We start from the raw sequence: 15,095 nt of genomic DNA on the forward strand, positions 1-15,095 counted from the left end.
AGAACATGCAAACTCCACACTAAAAAGGACCCAAGGTCAGGATTGAACCCGGGTCTCTCGTGCTGTGAGGCAACAGCTTTGCCAGCTGCGCCACTGTGTCACTCTTGGGCACAAGGATATGCAGGCAATGGACGGATATATGCAGGCAGAGGAGATTAGTTTAACTTAGTTTAACTCATGTTCAGCACAGACATTGTGGGCCGAAGGGCCTGTTTCTGTGCTGTGTTGTTCCATGTTCTCAGATTCCATCGAGTTCTATATTTGGATTGTAGCACCACCCAGTGGTTTCAGCTAGCCATGACATTTACTTCTTACTTACAATATTTACTTCTATTAACAGCTGAGATTAATAAAACAGGATTGCAAACAATTCTGAATGCCATTGCCTAAGTTGGGCAGGCATAATAACCTGCTCCAAAGATAAAATCTATTGTAAAGCAACGTGGAAGGTGAAACACCGCATTGTAACACATTGCATTAGCAAACAACAGACGCACAACCCTGAGGCAGCCTTCATTGTTGCGGGTGACTTCAATCACTCCAACCTGAAGACTGTACTCCCCAAATTCCACCAACATGTATCCTTCCCCACTAGAGTAGACAAGACACTGGACAAAGTCTACACCAATATGGCTGAAGCTTACAAAGCCATCCCCCTCCCCCACCTTGGTCAGTCTGATCACGTCTCATTGTTCCTGCTCCCTAAGTACTCCCCACTCATCAGACGGGTTAAACCAACTGTAAGGACAGTTAAAGTCTGGTCAGAGGAAGCGGACTTCACACTTCAGCAGTGTTTTGGAAACACTGACTGGAAGGCGTTTGCAGCCCAGGCCACCTTTGACTCTCACACGGACATTGATTCCTATACATCCTCTGTTCTGGACTTTATAAACTCCACCATCAATAGCGTCACCTCCCTCAAACAGGTGACCATATACCCGAATCAGAAGCCATGGATGAACAGCGAGGTCAGGCTACTGCTGAAAGCACGGGACACCGCTTTCAGGTCAGGCGATGCTCGAGCCTACAGTTCATCCAGGGCTAACCTGAAGAGGGGCATCAGGAAGGCCAAGCACTGCCATAAGCTCAGGATTGAGGAGCACTTCAACAACAACTCCGACCCCCGACGCATGTGGCAAGGCATCCAGGCCATCACGGACTACAGACCCTCCAACATCACCCCCACATCCAGCGACGCCTCCTTCCTTGAGGAGCTTAATCACTTCTATGGCCGCTTCGACAGGGACAATCTAGAGACAGCCATCAAGGCTGTGCTACCTGCCGATCACCAACCCCTCACACTCACCCCCTACGACGTGTACGTGGCACTGAGTAGGACTAATGCACGTAAGGCTGCTGGCCCTGACGGCATCCCCGGGCGCGTGCTCAGTGCCTGTGCTGCGCAGCTGACAGACGTCTGGACTGACATCTTCAACCTGTCACTTGCCCAAGCAGTTGTCCCCACTTGCCTTAAAGCCACCTCCATCGTGCCAGTGCCAAAACACTCCACTGCGGCAAGCCTCAACGACTTCCGCCCAGTTGCACTTACCCCCATCATCACCAAGTGCTTCGAGCGGCTGGTCCTGGCACACCTCAAAAGCTGCCTACCCCCCACACTGGATCCCTATCAGTTTGCCTACCGCAAGAACAGGAGTACGGAGGATGCCATCTCAACGGCACTTCACTTCGCCCTCTCCCACCTTGACAACAGAGACACTTATGTAAGAATGCTGTTCATCGATTACAGCTCAGCATTCAACACCATTATTCCATCAAAACTGATCACCAAACTCGGTAACCTGGGCATCGACCCCTCCCTCTGCAACTGGATACTGGACTTTCTAACCAACAGACCCCAGTCTGTGAGGTTAGACAAGCACACCTCTTCAACCCTCACCCTGAACACCGGCGTTCCTCAGGGCTGTGTGCTGAGCCCCCTCCTCTACTCCCTCTTCACCTATGACTGCACACCTGTACATGGTACTAACACCATCATCAAGTATGCAGATGATACAACGGTGATTGGCCTCATCAGCAACAACGATGAGCTGGCCTACAGGGAGGAGGTCCAGCACTTAGCAGCATGGTGCGCTGACAACAACCTGGCCCTTAACTCCAAGAAGACCAAGGAGCTCATTGTAGACTTCAGGAAGTCCAGAGGCGGCACGCACACCCCCATCCACATTAACGGGACGGAGGTGGAACGTGTTTCTAGCTTCAGGTTCCTGGGAGTCAACATCTCCGATGACCTCTCTTGGACCCACAATACCTCTACTCTGATCAAGAAGGCTCATCAGCGTCTCTTCTTCCTGAGGAGACTGAAGAAGGTCCATCTGTCTCCTCAGATCCTGGTGAACTTCTACCGCTGCACCATCGAGAGCATCCTTACCAACTGCATCACAGTATGGTATGGCAACTGCTCTGTCTCCGACCGGAAGGCATTGCAGAGGGTGGTGAAAATTGCCCAACGCATCACCGGTTCCACGCTCCCCTCCATTGCGTCTGTCCAAAGCAAGCGCTGTCTGCGGAGGGCGCTCAGCATCGCCAAGGACTGCTCTCACCCCAACCATGGACTGTTTACCCTCCTACCATCCGGGAGGCGCTACAGGTCTCTCCGTTGCCGAACCAGCAGGTCGAGGAACAGCTTCTTTCCGGCGGCTGTCACTCTACTAAACAACGTACCTCGGTGACTGCCAATCACCACCTCCCCCCCCCCCCCCCCCCCCCGGACACTTATTATTTTTTTATTCAAATCGTTTGCTATGTCGCTCTTCAAGGGAGATGCTAAATGCATTTCGTTGTCTCTGTACTGTACACTGACAATGACAATTAAAATTGAATCTGAATCTGAATCTGAATCATTGGCACTATCGTACTGTATCTTCCTCCACCAAAATTCCTGGCAGCGCGTTCCAGGTATCCATCACTTTCTGAGTAAAAGAACTTACCCCACACATCTTTAAATTTTGCCCCTCACCTTTGAGCTATGCTTTCTATTCTTTGACATTTCCACCCCAGGTAAAAAAAAGTTTCTGTCCACCCTGTCTATGCCTATCATTATTTTATAAACTTCCATCAGGTCTCCCCTCAGTTCCTGATGCTCCAGAAAAAACAATCCAGGTTTGTGCAATCTCTCCTTATAGTTAATACCCTCTACACAGGCAGCATTCTGGTAAGCCTCTTCCGCAGTCTTCCGAAGCCACCACATCCTTCCTGTAATGGGGAGACCAGAACTGCATTCAATCATCCAAATGCAGCCTGACCAAAGTCCTATAACACTGCAACATGACTTCCTGACTGTAATTGTCAATGCACCGACTGATGACTGCAAACATACCATATGCCTTTTTTCTTACTTGCGTTGTCATCTACAGGGAGCTATGGACTTGGAAACCAAGAACCCTCAGTACATCAATGCTGTTAAGGATCTTGCCATTAATTGTATACTTTCCCTTTACCTCCCACAGTGTAACGCCTCACACTCGTTGAGATTAAACTCTATCTGCCATTTCTCTGTCCAGATCTGTAACTGTTGTATATCGTGCTGTGTGTATTTTGATCTGCTTGTCCATACTTTCCATAACATTGTGTTTTTCTCTTCAGACCTCAAATGAGATGATGGCTGATGATGGTTTTAAAGAAAATACACTGGGCGGCAAGGTGGCGCGACGGTAGAGTTGCTGCCTTATAGCGTTAGAAACCCGGATTTGATCCTGACTACGGGTGCTGTCTATACGGAGCTTGTACATTCTCCCTGTGACCGTGTGGGGTTTTCCCTCGTGCTCCGGTTTCCTTCCACACTCCACAGATGTACAGGTTTGTAGGTTAATTGGCTTTGGTAAATATCGTAAATTGTCCCAAATGTGTAGGATTGTGCAAGTACACGGGGATTGTTGGTCAGCGTGGACTCAGTGGGCAAAAGGGCTTGTTTCTGCATTGTATCTCTTAAACTCAACTAAACATTCATAGAATAAATCTTTATTTCAACAGTACTTTCATCAGCGATGTATTGAGAAATTCAGGTTGACATGCAAAAATTGATGTTTATAATAAATGGAACATATAAAATATCATATTTCTCAGTTACGTACAACAGTGCAAAAGGTATTAAATGTTCATGTTTTCATTCAAATATTTTTGTAGATTTATTTCCACACAATACCCAGGCTTGCACCAGGCCAATTTTGTACAGACAGGATGAACCTCATAGCCTTGTTTTATGATGTACCTCCAATTGCCTTATAAATGCATCAACATTTAAAAGTACTTGGCATTATCCAAACCTATATTAAAATCATCCATTAGCCTTTTGCCAATGTTGCAGGTTTTTAGATTGCTCAAATTCTTCTCCACCTTTCTTTAGACTTTAGACCTTAAAGATATGACGTGAAAGCAGGCCCTTCGGCCCACCAAGTTATCACAGACCACTAACACTATCGTACACATTAGGGACAATTTTACAACTTATTGAAGCCAATTAACCTATAAACCTGCACGTCTTTGGTGTGTGGGAGAAAACCAGAACACCCAGAGAAAACCCACGAGATTCACACAGACTGTACCCATATTCATGATCAAACCTGGGTCTATGGTGTTGCAAGGCGGCAACTATCGCTGCGCCACTGTGCCGCCCAATAAGTGGTAGGCTATTGTAGAATAAGGAACTGCAGATGCTGGTCCCACAAATGAAGAAACAAAGTGCTGGAGTAACTCAGTGGATCATCTCGGGCCTTTGTCTATCACACCGTCTGCCTTTTCACCTCTGGCCTTTACCCAACCATCTGCTGATCAAAATACCTTTAGTTTAGTTTCATTTAATTTGGTTTAGTTCAGTTTATTATTGTCAGGTATTCAGAGGTACAGTGAAAAGCTTTGGTATGAATGCTGTCCAGTCAAGACTTACATGAACATAATCAATCCATCTACAGTGCAAAGGATAAAGGGTACAATATGTTGTGCAAAGATATAACACTGAAGTCCGTTAAAGATGGTTCAAAGGTCTCCAATGAGGTAAATGGAAGGTCAGGACCGCACTCCAGCTGTCGAGAGGACTGTTCAGTTTCCTGGTATCAACCGATTGCCTGCCAGGCTTTGGCCTGCCCCTCCTCTCTTCCAGCTTTTTTATCTTAACCTGTCCAATAATTCAATGGTTCTTTATTAACACATGTACCAAGGTACAGTGAAATTTGTTTTTTGTATCACTAAGTTTACTGCCCTACATAAGTACAATCCCCGATTAAGTACAGAATGCATAGAAACAGCCCACTGAGTCCATATGCAAGAATTGCCAGATTTTGCTGCCATTTTCAAAGTCCCAGCTGCAGCTGGCCGCAGCTCCGGATCGTCCAGCGAGCTGTCGTCCTTCTCCTCGCCTGGCCACCTTCAATCTTTGTGCCCCAGGGGCAACTCTCCCAGCCGACCTTGAGCACGCGGAAGGCAATACCGGCGGTTGTTGGAATGGAATGCTTTATTGTCACTTGTGACAAGGCACAGTGAAATTCTTCGCTTGCATAACCAAGGTATACAAATAGCGGCCACCTACGGAGCTGACAAAATTACCAAGCACGCCGGCTCCTCTTTTGTTCTCCCCCTGCACAGCAGTCCCCCCATGCCGGGTCCTCCATTATACATTGTTCTTCCCCCTCTCTCGCAGCAGTTACCCCATGCTCTCATCGATCGCCGAACGTGGGTCGGCCCGCGAGGCTTCGCCGCTGCTGCGAGGCTTCACGACCGCCAAGGCCCCATCACAAGGCTTCACTGCCACTGAGGCCCCATCACCACAAGGCTTCACTGCCACTGAGGCCCCACCACCACAAGGCTTCACTGCCACTGAGGCCCCATCATCACAAGGCTTCATTGCCACTAAGGCCCCATCACCACAGGCTTCATTGCCACTAAGGCCCCACCACCACAAGGCTTCACTGCCACTGAGGCCCCATCATCACAAGGCTTCACTGCCACTGAGGCCCCACCACCACAAGGCTTCACTGCCACTGAGGCCCCATCGCCACAAGGCTTCATTGCCACTGAGGCCCCGCCACAAGGTTTCACCACCGCTGATGAGGCTGCATTGCTTCACCGCTGTCATGACCCCTCTTCATATCACCATCGCCGACTCCCTCCACTCTCCTCTCCGGACTTTCGGGATGAGCAGGTTCCAGGCTCGGCAGCTTCCCTCTCCGGGAGGGATCCCAGTGCCGTGGTGGACATCAGGCCTGCTGCCGCGGTGTAGCCATGGCCCGTCGCAAGCTTTTATGCTCGTGGCCTGTCTGCATTCTCCAACTGCCACTGACTTACTCCAGCACTTTGTGTCTTCCACCTTGTTTTTCAAATGTTATTCAAACTCACTTATCATCCACATTCTTTATGGGCAACAGTTTCACTCTGTTACCCCAATGCACTGATGCAGGGACAGTAAACTCAGTCTAACTGCTTTCTTTTTACTTCCTACTTTGGGATGTGGAGACATGTACAGTACAGCAATCATTGCCCATCCCAAACTGCTCTTGATCCAAGCAGGTAACCAAACCATTTCTGACAGCATTGAAGAGTGGACTTGGAGTCGCATGTAAGCCTGACTACATAGAAATGGCAAATTTGCCCTCATGAAAGACATTAGTCAATCACATGAATTTTGACAGCGATCCCTTACGTGGTTGATGTAGAAAATTGTGGAAATTATCAGCAAAATGGGCAAGTTTGTATTATGTTTAACCTAAGAGTTTACATACGAGTGGGAAAGGCAAGAGGTGGTCAATGTTCAGTTGCTTTGGCTACAATACAAAGCCTCATCCGCTATTCTCAGAAATATATATATTTTTAAAAGTCAAAGTAGAAAATAGTAAAATATTTTAATAATCTTTTTAAAAGCTCCCTTGCCTGAGCTCTTGTGCAACAATGATCAAGAAAGTTGCCTTTCAAAGCCTGCAGCATAGACAGTGATGTTGTTAGAATGTGTAGCATTTGGGTGACATATTCCCATCCAATCAAGGCAATGCACTATAATTTCACACCGACTAACTTCTGAACAATCTTAAGAAATCTTAATTCTGAAGAAGGGTAATGAGAAACGTTGCTTGTTCATTCCCTCCAGAGATGCTGCCTGATCCGCTGAGTTCCTCCAGAACTCTATTTCATGCTCCAAACTCACACAGTTAAATGTGAATCTATGAGTCTTTATTCTCTTGGGGCCGATGTGTTTTTCTGACGTTTATCTAGTTCAGGCTACACATTCTAGCAACATCAATGTCTATGCTGCAGGCTTTGAAAGGCAACTATCTCTCTGAGTTGATCCAAGTGTGTCCCATATACCAGTCGAGTAAACACAAACTCATCCCGTCACCCTGAATGTAAGCATTAGGAAACGACTCCTTCTCCATTATCATTGAAATGAGAAATAATGACAACATAGTGCTTCATTCTGTGGATGGAGGTTGAGACACATTCAGGACGCAGCAAGTAGGGCACCGGCCTCAGAGAGCCGGGTTCGATTCTGACCTTGGCTGCTGTCTTTGTGGAGTTTGCACTTTGTCCCTGTGACTGCGTGGGTTTTCTCCGGATAATCTGGTTACCTCCCACATCCCAAGGACTTGCAGGTTTGTGGGCTAATTGGCCTCTGTAAATTGCCCCTCTTGTGTAGGGAGTGGACAAGAAAGTTGGATAACAGTGGTCGATGGTTGGCATGGACTCGGTGGGCTGAAGGGCCTGTTTCCATCTTGTATCTCTAAACTATACTAAACTAATCTCTTCAAAGCACAGACAATGGGCCTTTAAGGCCAAGACTATATATTTTAAAGAACTTTGAAACAGTACAGCACAGGAACAGGTCCTTAAGCCCACAATGTCTGTGCCGAACATGATGCCAGAATAAACTCTTGTCTTACTGCACATAAATCATATCCGTCTATTCCCTGCATATCCATCCTTAAGTCTCCTTTAAACTTAATCCTCTCACCCTAGAGCTATGCCGAATATCAAGTGAATCTTCATAAATGGAGCGGCCCAGAGTTTGTACGTTCTTCCTGTGACCGCGTGGGTTTTCTCCAGGTGCTCCAGTTTCCTCCCACATTCCAAAGACATGCAGGTGTGTAGGTTCATTGGCTTCTGTAAATGTTCCCCAGTGTGTTGGTTAGAAGTAGTATATGGGTGATTGTGGTCGGCGCGGACTTAGTGGGCTGAAGAGCCTGTTTCCACGCTGTATCTCTAAACTAAACTAAATAAAATAAGTAGATATATGAAGATAGACACAAAAAACTGGGGTAACTCAGCGGGACAGGCAGCATCTCTGGAAAGAAGGAATGGGTGACATTTCGGGTCAAAACCCTTCTTCATCTTGACCCGAAAGCTCACCCATTCCTTCTCTCCAGGGATGCTGCCTGTCCCGCTGTGTTACTCCAGCATTTTGTCTGTCTTCGGTTTAAACCAGCATCTGCAGTTCCTTCTTACACAAGTAGATACATGAAGCAACCACAAAAAACAGTTTGGTGTCAAAATGCATGTACCGACTGCTAAAGAGAGCATGGACTTCATACACATGAATGTACTTACAATTATATGTTAGCCAAGAGTTTACATTTCAAACAGAATAAATACAATGAATATAAAAACTTCTTCAAAATCAATAATAGTGCATGCATAATCCATGAATGAAAACAATCAAGTATTCTGTGCATTCAGGTTTGAATAAGCAAGATCAATGATCTGACTTCCATGTTACTCTAGACATTCTGTATAACCACAGCCTGGAACACCCATGCAAGAAGGGCAACTCGATGGTGCAACTTGGGAGAGTTACTGCCTCACAGCGCCAGAGACCCGGGTTCGATCCTGACCTCAGGTGTTGTCTGTGTGTGGACTTTACACAATCTCCCTATGACCACGTGGGGTTCCTCTGGGTGCTCTGGTTTCCTCCCACATCCCCAAGACATGCGGTATTGCAGGTTAATTGGCCTCTGTAAATTGTCTCTTGTGTGTAGGGAGTGGATGAGAAAGTGTGATAATGTAGAACTTGTGTGTGAACGGGTGATCGATGGTCGTGGTGGACTCTGTGGGAGGCTGTGTCTTTCAATCAAAAACAAAAATGAGCCAAAGCCCACAGTGTACAAACTGCACTTGTCCTGGAAGACAACTCATCACCATCTTCTCAAAACCAGCCAGAAATGTGCAATAAATGGCAATAAATGGCCATCTGGACAACGATGCCTGGATGAAAATAAATATTTTTGGGACGGAGGGCACGTTTTAGTTTTTAGTTTTAGTTTTAGAGGTACAGCGTGGAAACTGGCTCTTCTGTCCACTGAGTTCACGTCAACCAGCGATCACCCTGTACACTTACACTATCCTGCACACTAAGGACAATTTACAATTTTTACCGAAGCCAAATGAACCAACAAACCTGTATGTCCATGGAGTGTGGGAGGAAACCTGAGCACCCGGAGTAAACCCACGTGGTTACAGGGAGAAAGTATATACTCTGTAAAGCCAGCAGCTACAGTCAGTATCGAACCTGGGCCTTTGGCGCTGTAAGGCAGCTGTTGCGCTATCATGACAACCCTACTAAGATTTATTCTTCTATAGCTACAGCAACAAGTTGCATCCGATCAACTTTAGAACAGTACAGCACCCTTCGGCCCACAATGTTTGTGCTGAACACAATACCAAGTTAAACTAATCTATGCCTGCATGTGATCCATATCCCTACATTCCCTGCATATCCATTCACCTACTTAAAAGCCTCTTAAATGCTACTATCATTACGGCCTCCACCACCACCCGTAGCAGCATAATCCAGGCACCATGTAATTACACAGTTAAAATGACATTAAAGTAAATACTGAATACTGAATACTGAATAAAATTCGCCTCGCTAATCCCTTTTAAACTTTGCCCTCCTGCCCTTAAAATTATGCCCTCTACGTGCTGCATTTCACCCTACATCCATGACGAGCATTGTACCCATCAGTAAATCTCAACCACTGCCTGAACAATGCAGACCAACAATATCATTTTTACTGTCTGTATCTCAAAAGGTAGGAACCTAGCAAGTTCAGCAGCAGTGACAACCTTGGCTTCAAATTGAATCTGCACAAAACTCCACTCATCCCCCAGTTCTGTGAGACCCTCTCGCAAGCTCCCCCTCTGCCCAAATTCTCCTCTCTCGGACGGGAGGTCTGTGAGACCCTTTCCCCCTGCTCCCTCTGTGGAGTGTGAAGAAGGGTCCTGACCTGAAACATCACCCATCCTTTTTCTCCAGAGATGCTGCCTGACCTGCTGAGTTACTCCAGCACTTTGTGTTTCTCATCCAGTGCCTCAGGTTTCACTAACTAGACCTGTAGACCACATTTGGGGTGGCTCAGTGTTGCAGTGGTAGAGTTGCTGCCTTACAAGTCCAGAGACCTGGGTTCTATTCTATGGGCACTGTGGCCACGTGGGTTTTGTCAGGTGCTCCGATTTCTCCCACATTCCAAAGACGTGCAGGTTATTTGGCTATTTGGCTTCTGTATAAAAGTTGCCCGCTGGTTGCCGTGGACTTGGTGGGCTGAAGGGCCTGTTTCCATGCTGTATCTCTACACTAATGAATATAAGCATTGGGAGTCATGGTATATCATCTGTAGTCGTTACAAGCATGAGATTCTCACCCTATTCACTAGCAGAATACGAAAGAACACCATTCAAATGTTGGCCTACTCTAACTTCCAATTTACAGTCATACAGATTGGAAACAGGCACTTCAGCCCAGCTCGTCCATGCCAACCAGTAACCATTGAAACAAGTCCTATTTGCCCGCATTTGACCTTTGTCAATGAACCTGACCAAATGTCTTTTAAATGTGGTTATTATACCTGCCTCAACCACTTTCTCAGGCAGCTCTGACGATGGGCGCTGACCTGAAACAACACCCATCCATGTTCTCCAGGGATGCTGCCTCACCCGCTGAGTAACTCCATGACTTTGTGTATTAGTTCGTTCTCTTGCAGCTGGTTCCATATACCCACCACTCACTAAAACACATCCTTAATATATCACCCCTCCCCACCAGAATTAATGGAACTACCCTGTCCTAGAAAAAAATGTCAGAAAAACACATCGGCCCCAAGAGAATAAAATTATTACAACATGATTAAGTAACAACTGGATGTTTCCACTAATGGGAGAGTCTGTGATCAGAGTGCACAGCTTCAGAATGAAAGGATGTACCTTTAGAATGGAAATGAGGAGGAATTTCTTTAGCCAGAGGGTGGTGAATCTGTGGAGGTCATTGCCACAGATGGCGGTGGAGGCTGTCATTGGGTGTTTTAAAAAGGGAGATTAATGGGTTCTTAATTAGTAAGGGTGTCAAAGGTTACGGGGTGAAGGCAGGAGAATAGAGTTGAGAGGGAAATATAGATCAGCCATGATCGAACGGCAGAGAAGACTCGATGGGCTGAATGGTCTAATTCTGTTCCTGTGTCTTGTGGGCTAAATTCTATAGACATTATCTCTTGAGCTGTCCTATTAATCGGTATTATTTTCTTTAAGAAAAGGATCGTTATCCTGAGTTACATACAGAAAAAACATGATGACAAACTATTCCCAAGTCCCTGGCCCAACACATTTATCCGTAATGGAAGTGATGTGAAGATTGTAGACCTCAGCAGTGGGGCAGGAACAGGACATTCTAACAGAGCAACAAGCTCCCTCCTTCCAGCCTCGGGAGAAGGCAGAAGGCAGGGGAATGGGATTGAGAGGGAAAGGTAGATCAGGAATGATTGAAGGATGGAGAAGATTCAATGGGACGGATGGCCTAATTCTGCTCCGATGACATTAATTTATGAACATTGCTCTGTGCACAGCTGGAGGCAAAAACTGCCCCTGTCATCTTACAGTTGTACCTCCTGCATAGTGGCACAACCCCAATTCAAGAGCACAACTGCAGTTCACCAAATGAACTGCCACAACTTACGGAAATAATATCGTTACAGGAAGAATGTGTTACTTTAAACTGGGAATACGTAGCATTCCCCAGGTCCAATTATCTCCAGCCAAGTGAACACAAAGGCCTCAACTCGCTCCATGGACACAATGAGGTATCATCCAGTGGCTCCTCCGAATTCATCATCGCACACTAAATTTTAGAGTGATCATCATCCTCTCGTATGGAAGAATACTCAAGGGTCCCGACCCAAAAGGTCACCTGTCCATGTTCCCCAGGGGTGCTGTCTGACCCGCTGAGATACTCCAGCACTTAGTGTCTTTCCTTTTGTAAAAGAGCACCCGCAGTTCCTTGTGTTTCCACTTCCTTGAAAGCGTTTTGCTATTTTTCATCCAGGCAGTGGCCGCGGTGGTAGGCGATGGCGTTGACGTTATTGGACACAAGGAAGGCACATTTGAGAGGGAGCGCTGGAGGGCTGGACTTTTCCCGGAGGTCGTCAATGGGACAGGAGCTCTCAGGCATCAGACTCCGCAGTCAGCAAGTCTCTCTGTCATCCTCCTCGACAATATCTGCTGCGTGGACAGGCACGCCACTCCCAAGTGGAAGAAGATTTGCCAAATGTTCCTCAACCCAAATAAATAAAGGTTGCATATACAAAGGAGAACCAGCGCTACAGGTGCCTTGATTGTTCTCCCCGACACGTAGAAGAGGTACAGGTAACACTGAAAAAGGAACATTCAACCATTAACACATATACTTGACTCTTACACAAATCCATGCAAGCTGGGAGAAGTAAGATTCAAACAGCAGCTACAGTAAACACAGAGCGAAACAGAGTCATACAGCGCATAAGCAGGCCCTTCAGCCCAACTTGCCCATGTCGACCAAGATGCACCATCTATGCTAGTCCCATTTGCCCAAATTTGGCCCATATCCCTCTAAACCTTTCCAAATTAGGATGCTATTGACTCGGAGAACCTGGGATTGGAATATGCTGTTGGACTAGCCAAGGAAACAAACGTAGTTGTTTCAATTACTTGCGAGTAATTGAAAGTGGCAAGTTGTTCGCGTTTAGTTTAGTTTAGTTTGGAGAAACAGCGTGGAAGCAGGCCCTTTCGCCCACCAAGTCCCCAGCAACCATCAATCACCCAGTAACTAGAATGATACAGCATGAAAACAGGTTCATCGGCTCAACTTGCCCACATCAGCCAACATGTCCCAGCTACACTAGTCCTACCTGCCCACATTTGGTCCATATCGTTCCAAATCTGTCCTATCCATGTACCTGTCTAACTGTTTCTGAAACTAGTTCTATGTTATCCTTCTTTCGCATCCTACACACTAGAGACAATCTGCAGAAGGCAAAAAACCAACAAACCTGCACGTTTTTGGAACGAGGGAGAAACCGGAGCACCTGGAAGAAACCAATGTGGTCACAGAGAGAAGATCCAAACTCTACCCAGGCAGCACCCGTAGTCAGGATCGAGCCCATGTCTGTGGGGCAGTAGCTACACTGCTGTGTCACTGTACCACCCACTAGTTATGCAGCACAGAACAGGTACTTCAGTCCAACTCGTCCATGCCCCATCTCAGCTAGTCCCATATCCCTCGAAACCTTTCCTGTCCATGTACCTGTCTTTTTAATGTACCTGTATATTTAAAATGTTATTATTGTACCTGCCACAACTGCTTCCTCTGCTATAATTCAAAGTGTTGGGGGAACACAGCAATAAAAACAGAAGACACTGTAAACACTCAGCTAGTCAGGCAACCTCTGTGGAAAGACAGACAGTTTATTTTTCCACAGATGCTGTGCAACCTACTAATCCATTCCTACGTTTTCTGTTTTTATTTCAGGTTTCCAGCGTCTGCATTTTTTTTAGAGGTTTTCAAATACAAATAGAAATTTGTTTAATGTATATTTTACAGTCATTCTTTGCACTTTTTAACTTAGTTAAGAACCAGGGCAATCAATACAGCTGTACCATTTGAGTGCCTGCGTATAAGAGGTATAGCATGGAAGTAGGCCCTTCGGCCCACCGAGTCCACGTTGACCACCGATCACATGGTCACATTAGTTCTATGTTATCCCACTTTCCCATCCACTCCCAACACACTAGGGGCAATTTACAGAGGCCAATTAACCTACAACCCCGCACGTCTTTGGAATGTGGGCGGAAACCGGAGCACCCGGAGGAAACCAAAGCGGTCACAGGGAGAACATGCAAACTGCGCATGGATAGCATCCGAGGTCAGGATCGCACCCAGGTCTCAGGCGTTGTGAGGCAGCAGCTCCTCTAGTGTACTGCCCTAATTCAATTAACCCCATTCGATCGAATCACATTTAACCAACTGCTTTTAATGCCTGTAAAACGTAATAGAAAGGAACTTCAGATGCTGGTTTATACCAAAGATAGACATAAAATGCTAAAGTAACTTAGCGGGTCAGGCAGCATCTCTGAGAACATGGATAGATGACATTTCAGATCCCAGACCTCAATCTCAGCCACAACGAGTTGAATGTTCACTCAGGATGTGTAACTATGTTCCCAGTCAGCCTGCAAACTTCACACTGCCTGCTCCTTGGTGCTGCCACCTGCTGTCCAAGTGTGTTCTCTTCACCCAGGACGCCTGGGGAGAGATGGGGGAGTATGTTGGGAAGGCTGCTCCTGGGCTGCCTCCTGCAGCTGAAAAAGAGTGTGGCCGCCCACCTTATCCAAGCCTCTCATAATTTAATATCTCTTGTGACAACAAAGTCCTCCTATGGGCCGCTCTGATCCCCATCACCGGCACAGAGACCAGGAGAAGTCAACCATCAGCACCACAAGCAGCAGCTGGCTGGCGGAGGCCAGTACCATGGACAGCGCTCTGGACTGAGCCGAGGCCACATGCAAATGAGAAACAGCCCTGTGCACCGCCATGGTGCTGCAGCGGTCGAGTTGTTGCCTTACAGCAATCCTGACTACAGGTGCTGGCTCTACAGAGTTTGTACGTTCTCCCCATGATGCATGGGATTTCCCCGGATGCTTCGACTTCCTTCCAAGACTCCAAAGACGTACAGTAGGTTTGTAGGTTAATTGGCTTCGGTAAAAATTGTAAATTGTACCTAGTGTGTAGGATAGTGCTAGTGTACGGGGATAGCTGGTCGGCAGGGACTAGTTGGCCCGAATGGACTGTTTCCATG

The 15,095-nt window shown here is 46.7% G+C and overlaps 2 protein-coding genes across 8 annotated transcripts in view; one reads left to right on the plus strand and one right to left on the minus strand.

Moving 5' to 3' along the window:
- LOC129713939 (vasoactive intestinal polypeptide receptor-like) overlaps positions 1–3,827 on the plus strand; it is a 60,629-nt gene extending 56,802 nt beyond the window's left edge. Inside the window, exon 13 of the mRNA XM_055663362.1 lies at positions 3,604–3,827. Within this exon, the coding sequence (XP_055519337.1) occupies positions 3,604–3,675 (72 nt within the window). The 3' untranslated portion in view covers positions 3,676–3,827. The remainder of the gene's footprint in view (positions 1–3,603) is intronic.
- The window catches only part of sec22c (SEC22 homolog C, vesicle trafficking protein), a 94,600-nt gene that overhangs the window by 51,460 nt on the left and 28,045 nt on the right, over positions 1–15,095 (minus strand). For 2 of the 7 annotated variants that reach the window (XM_055663382.1, XM_055663374.1), the window contains one exon: positions 10,519–12,633. The exons of 3 other annotated variants lie outside the window; for them this stretch is intronic. In XM_055663382.1, coding sequence (XP_055519357.1) covers positions 12,433–12,633 — 201 coding nt within the window. In that variant the 3' untranslated portion in view covers positions 10,519–12,432. Of the gene's footprint in view, positions 1–3,932; positions 5,132–10,518; positions 12,634–15,095 lie in introns of those variants that run through there. 2 more of the 7 variants (XM_055663401.1, XM_055663423.1) reach the window with 2 other exon arrangements.

The sequence above is a fragment of the Leucoraja erinacea genome, chromosome 2 (genome assembly GCF_028641065.1).
Source record: "Leucoraja erinacea ecotype New England chromosome 2, Leri_hhj_1, whole genome shotgun sequence".
In the NCBI taxonomy this organism is placed as follows: Eukaryota; Metazoa; Chordata; class Chondrichthyes; order Rajiformes; family Rajidae; genus Leucoraja; species Leucoraja erinaceus.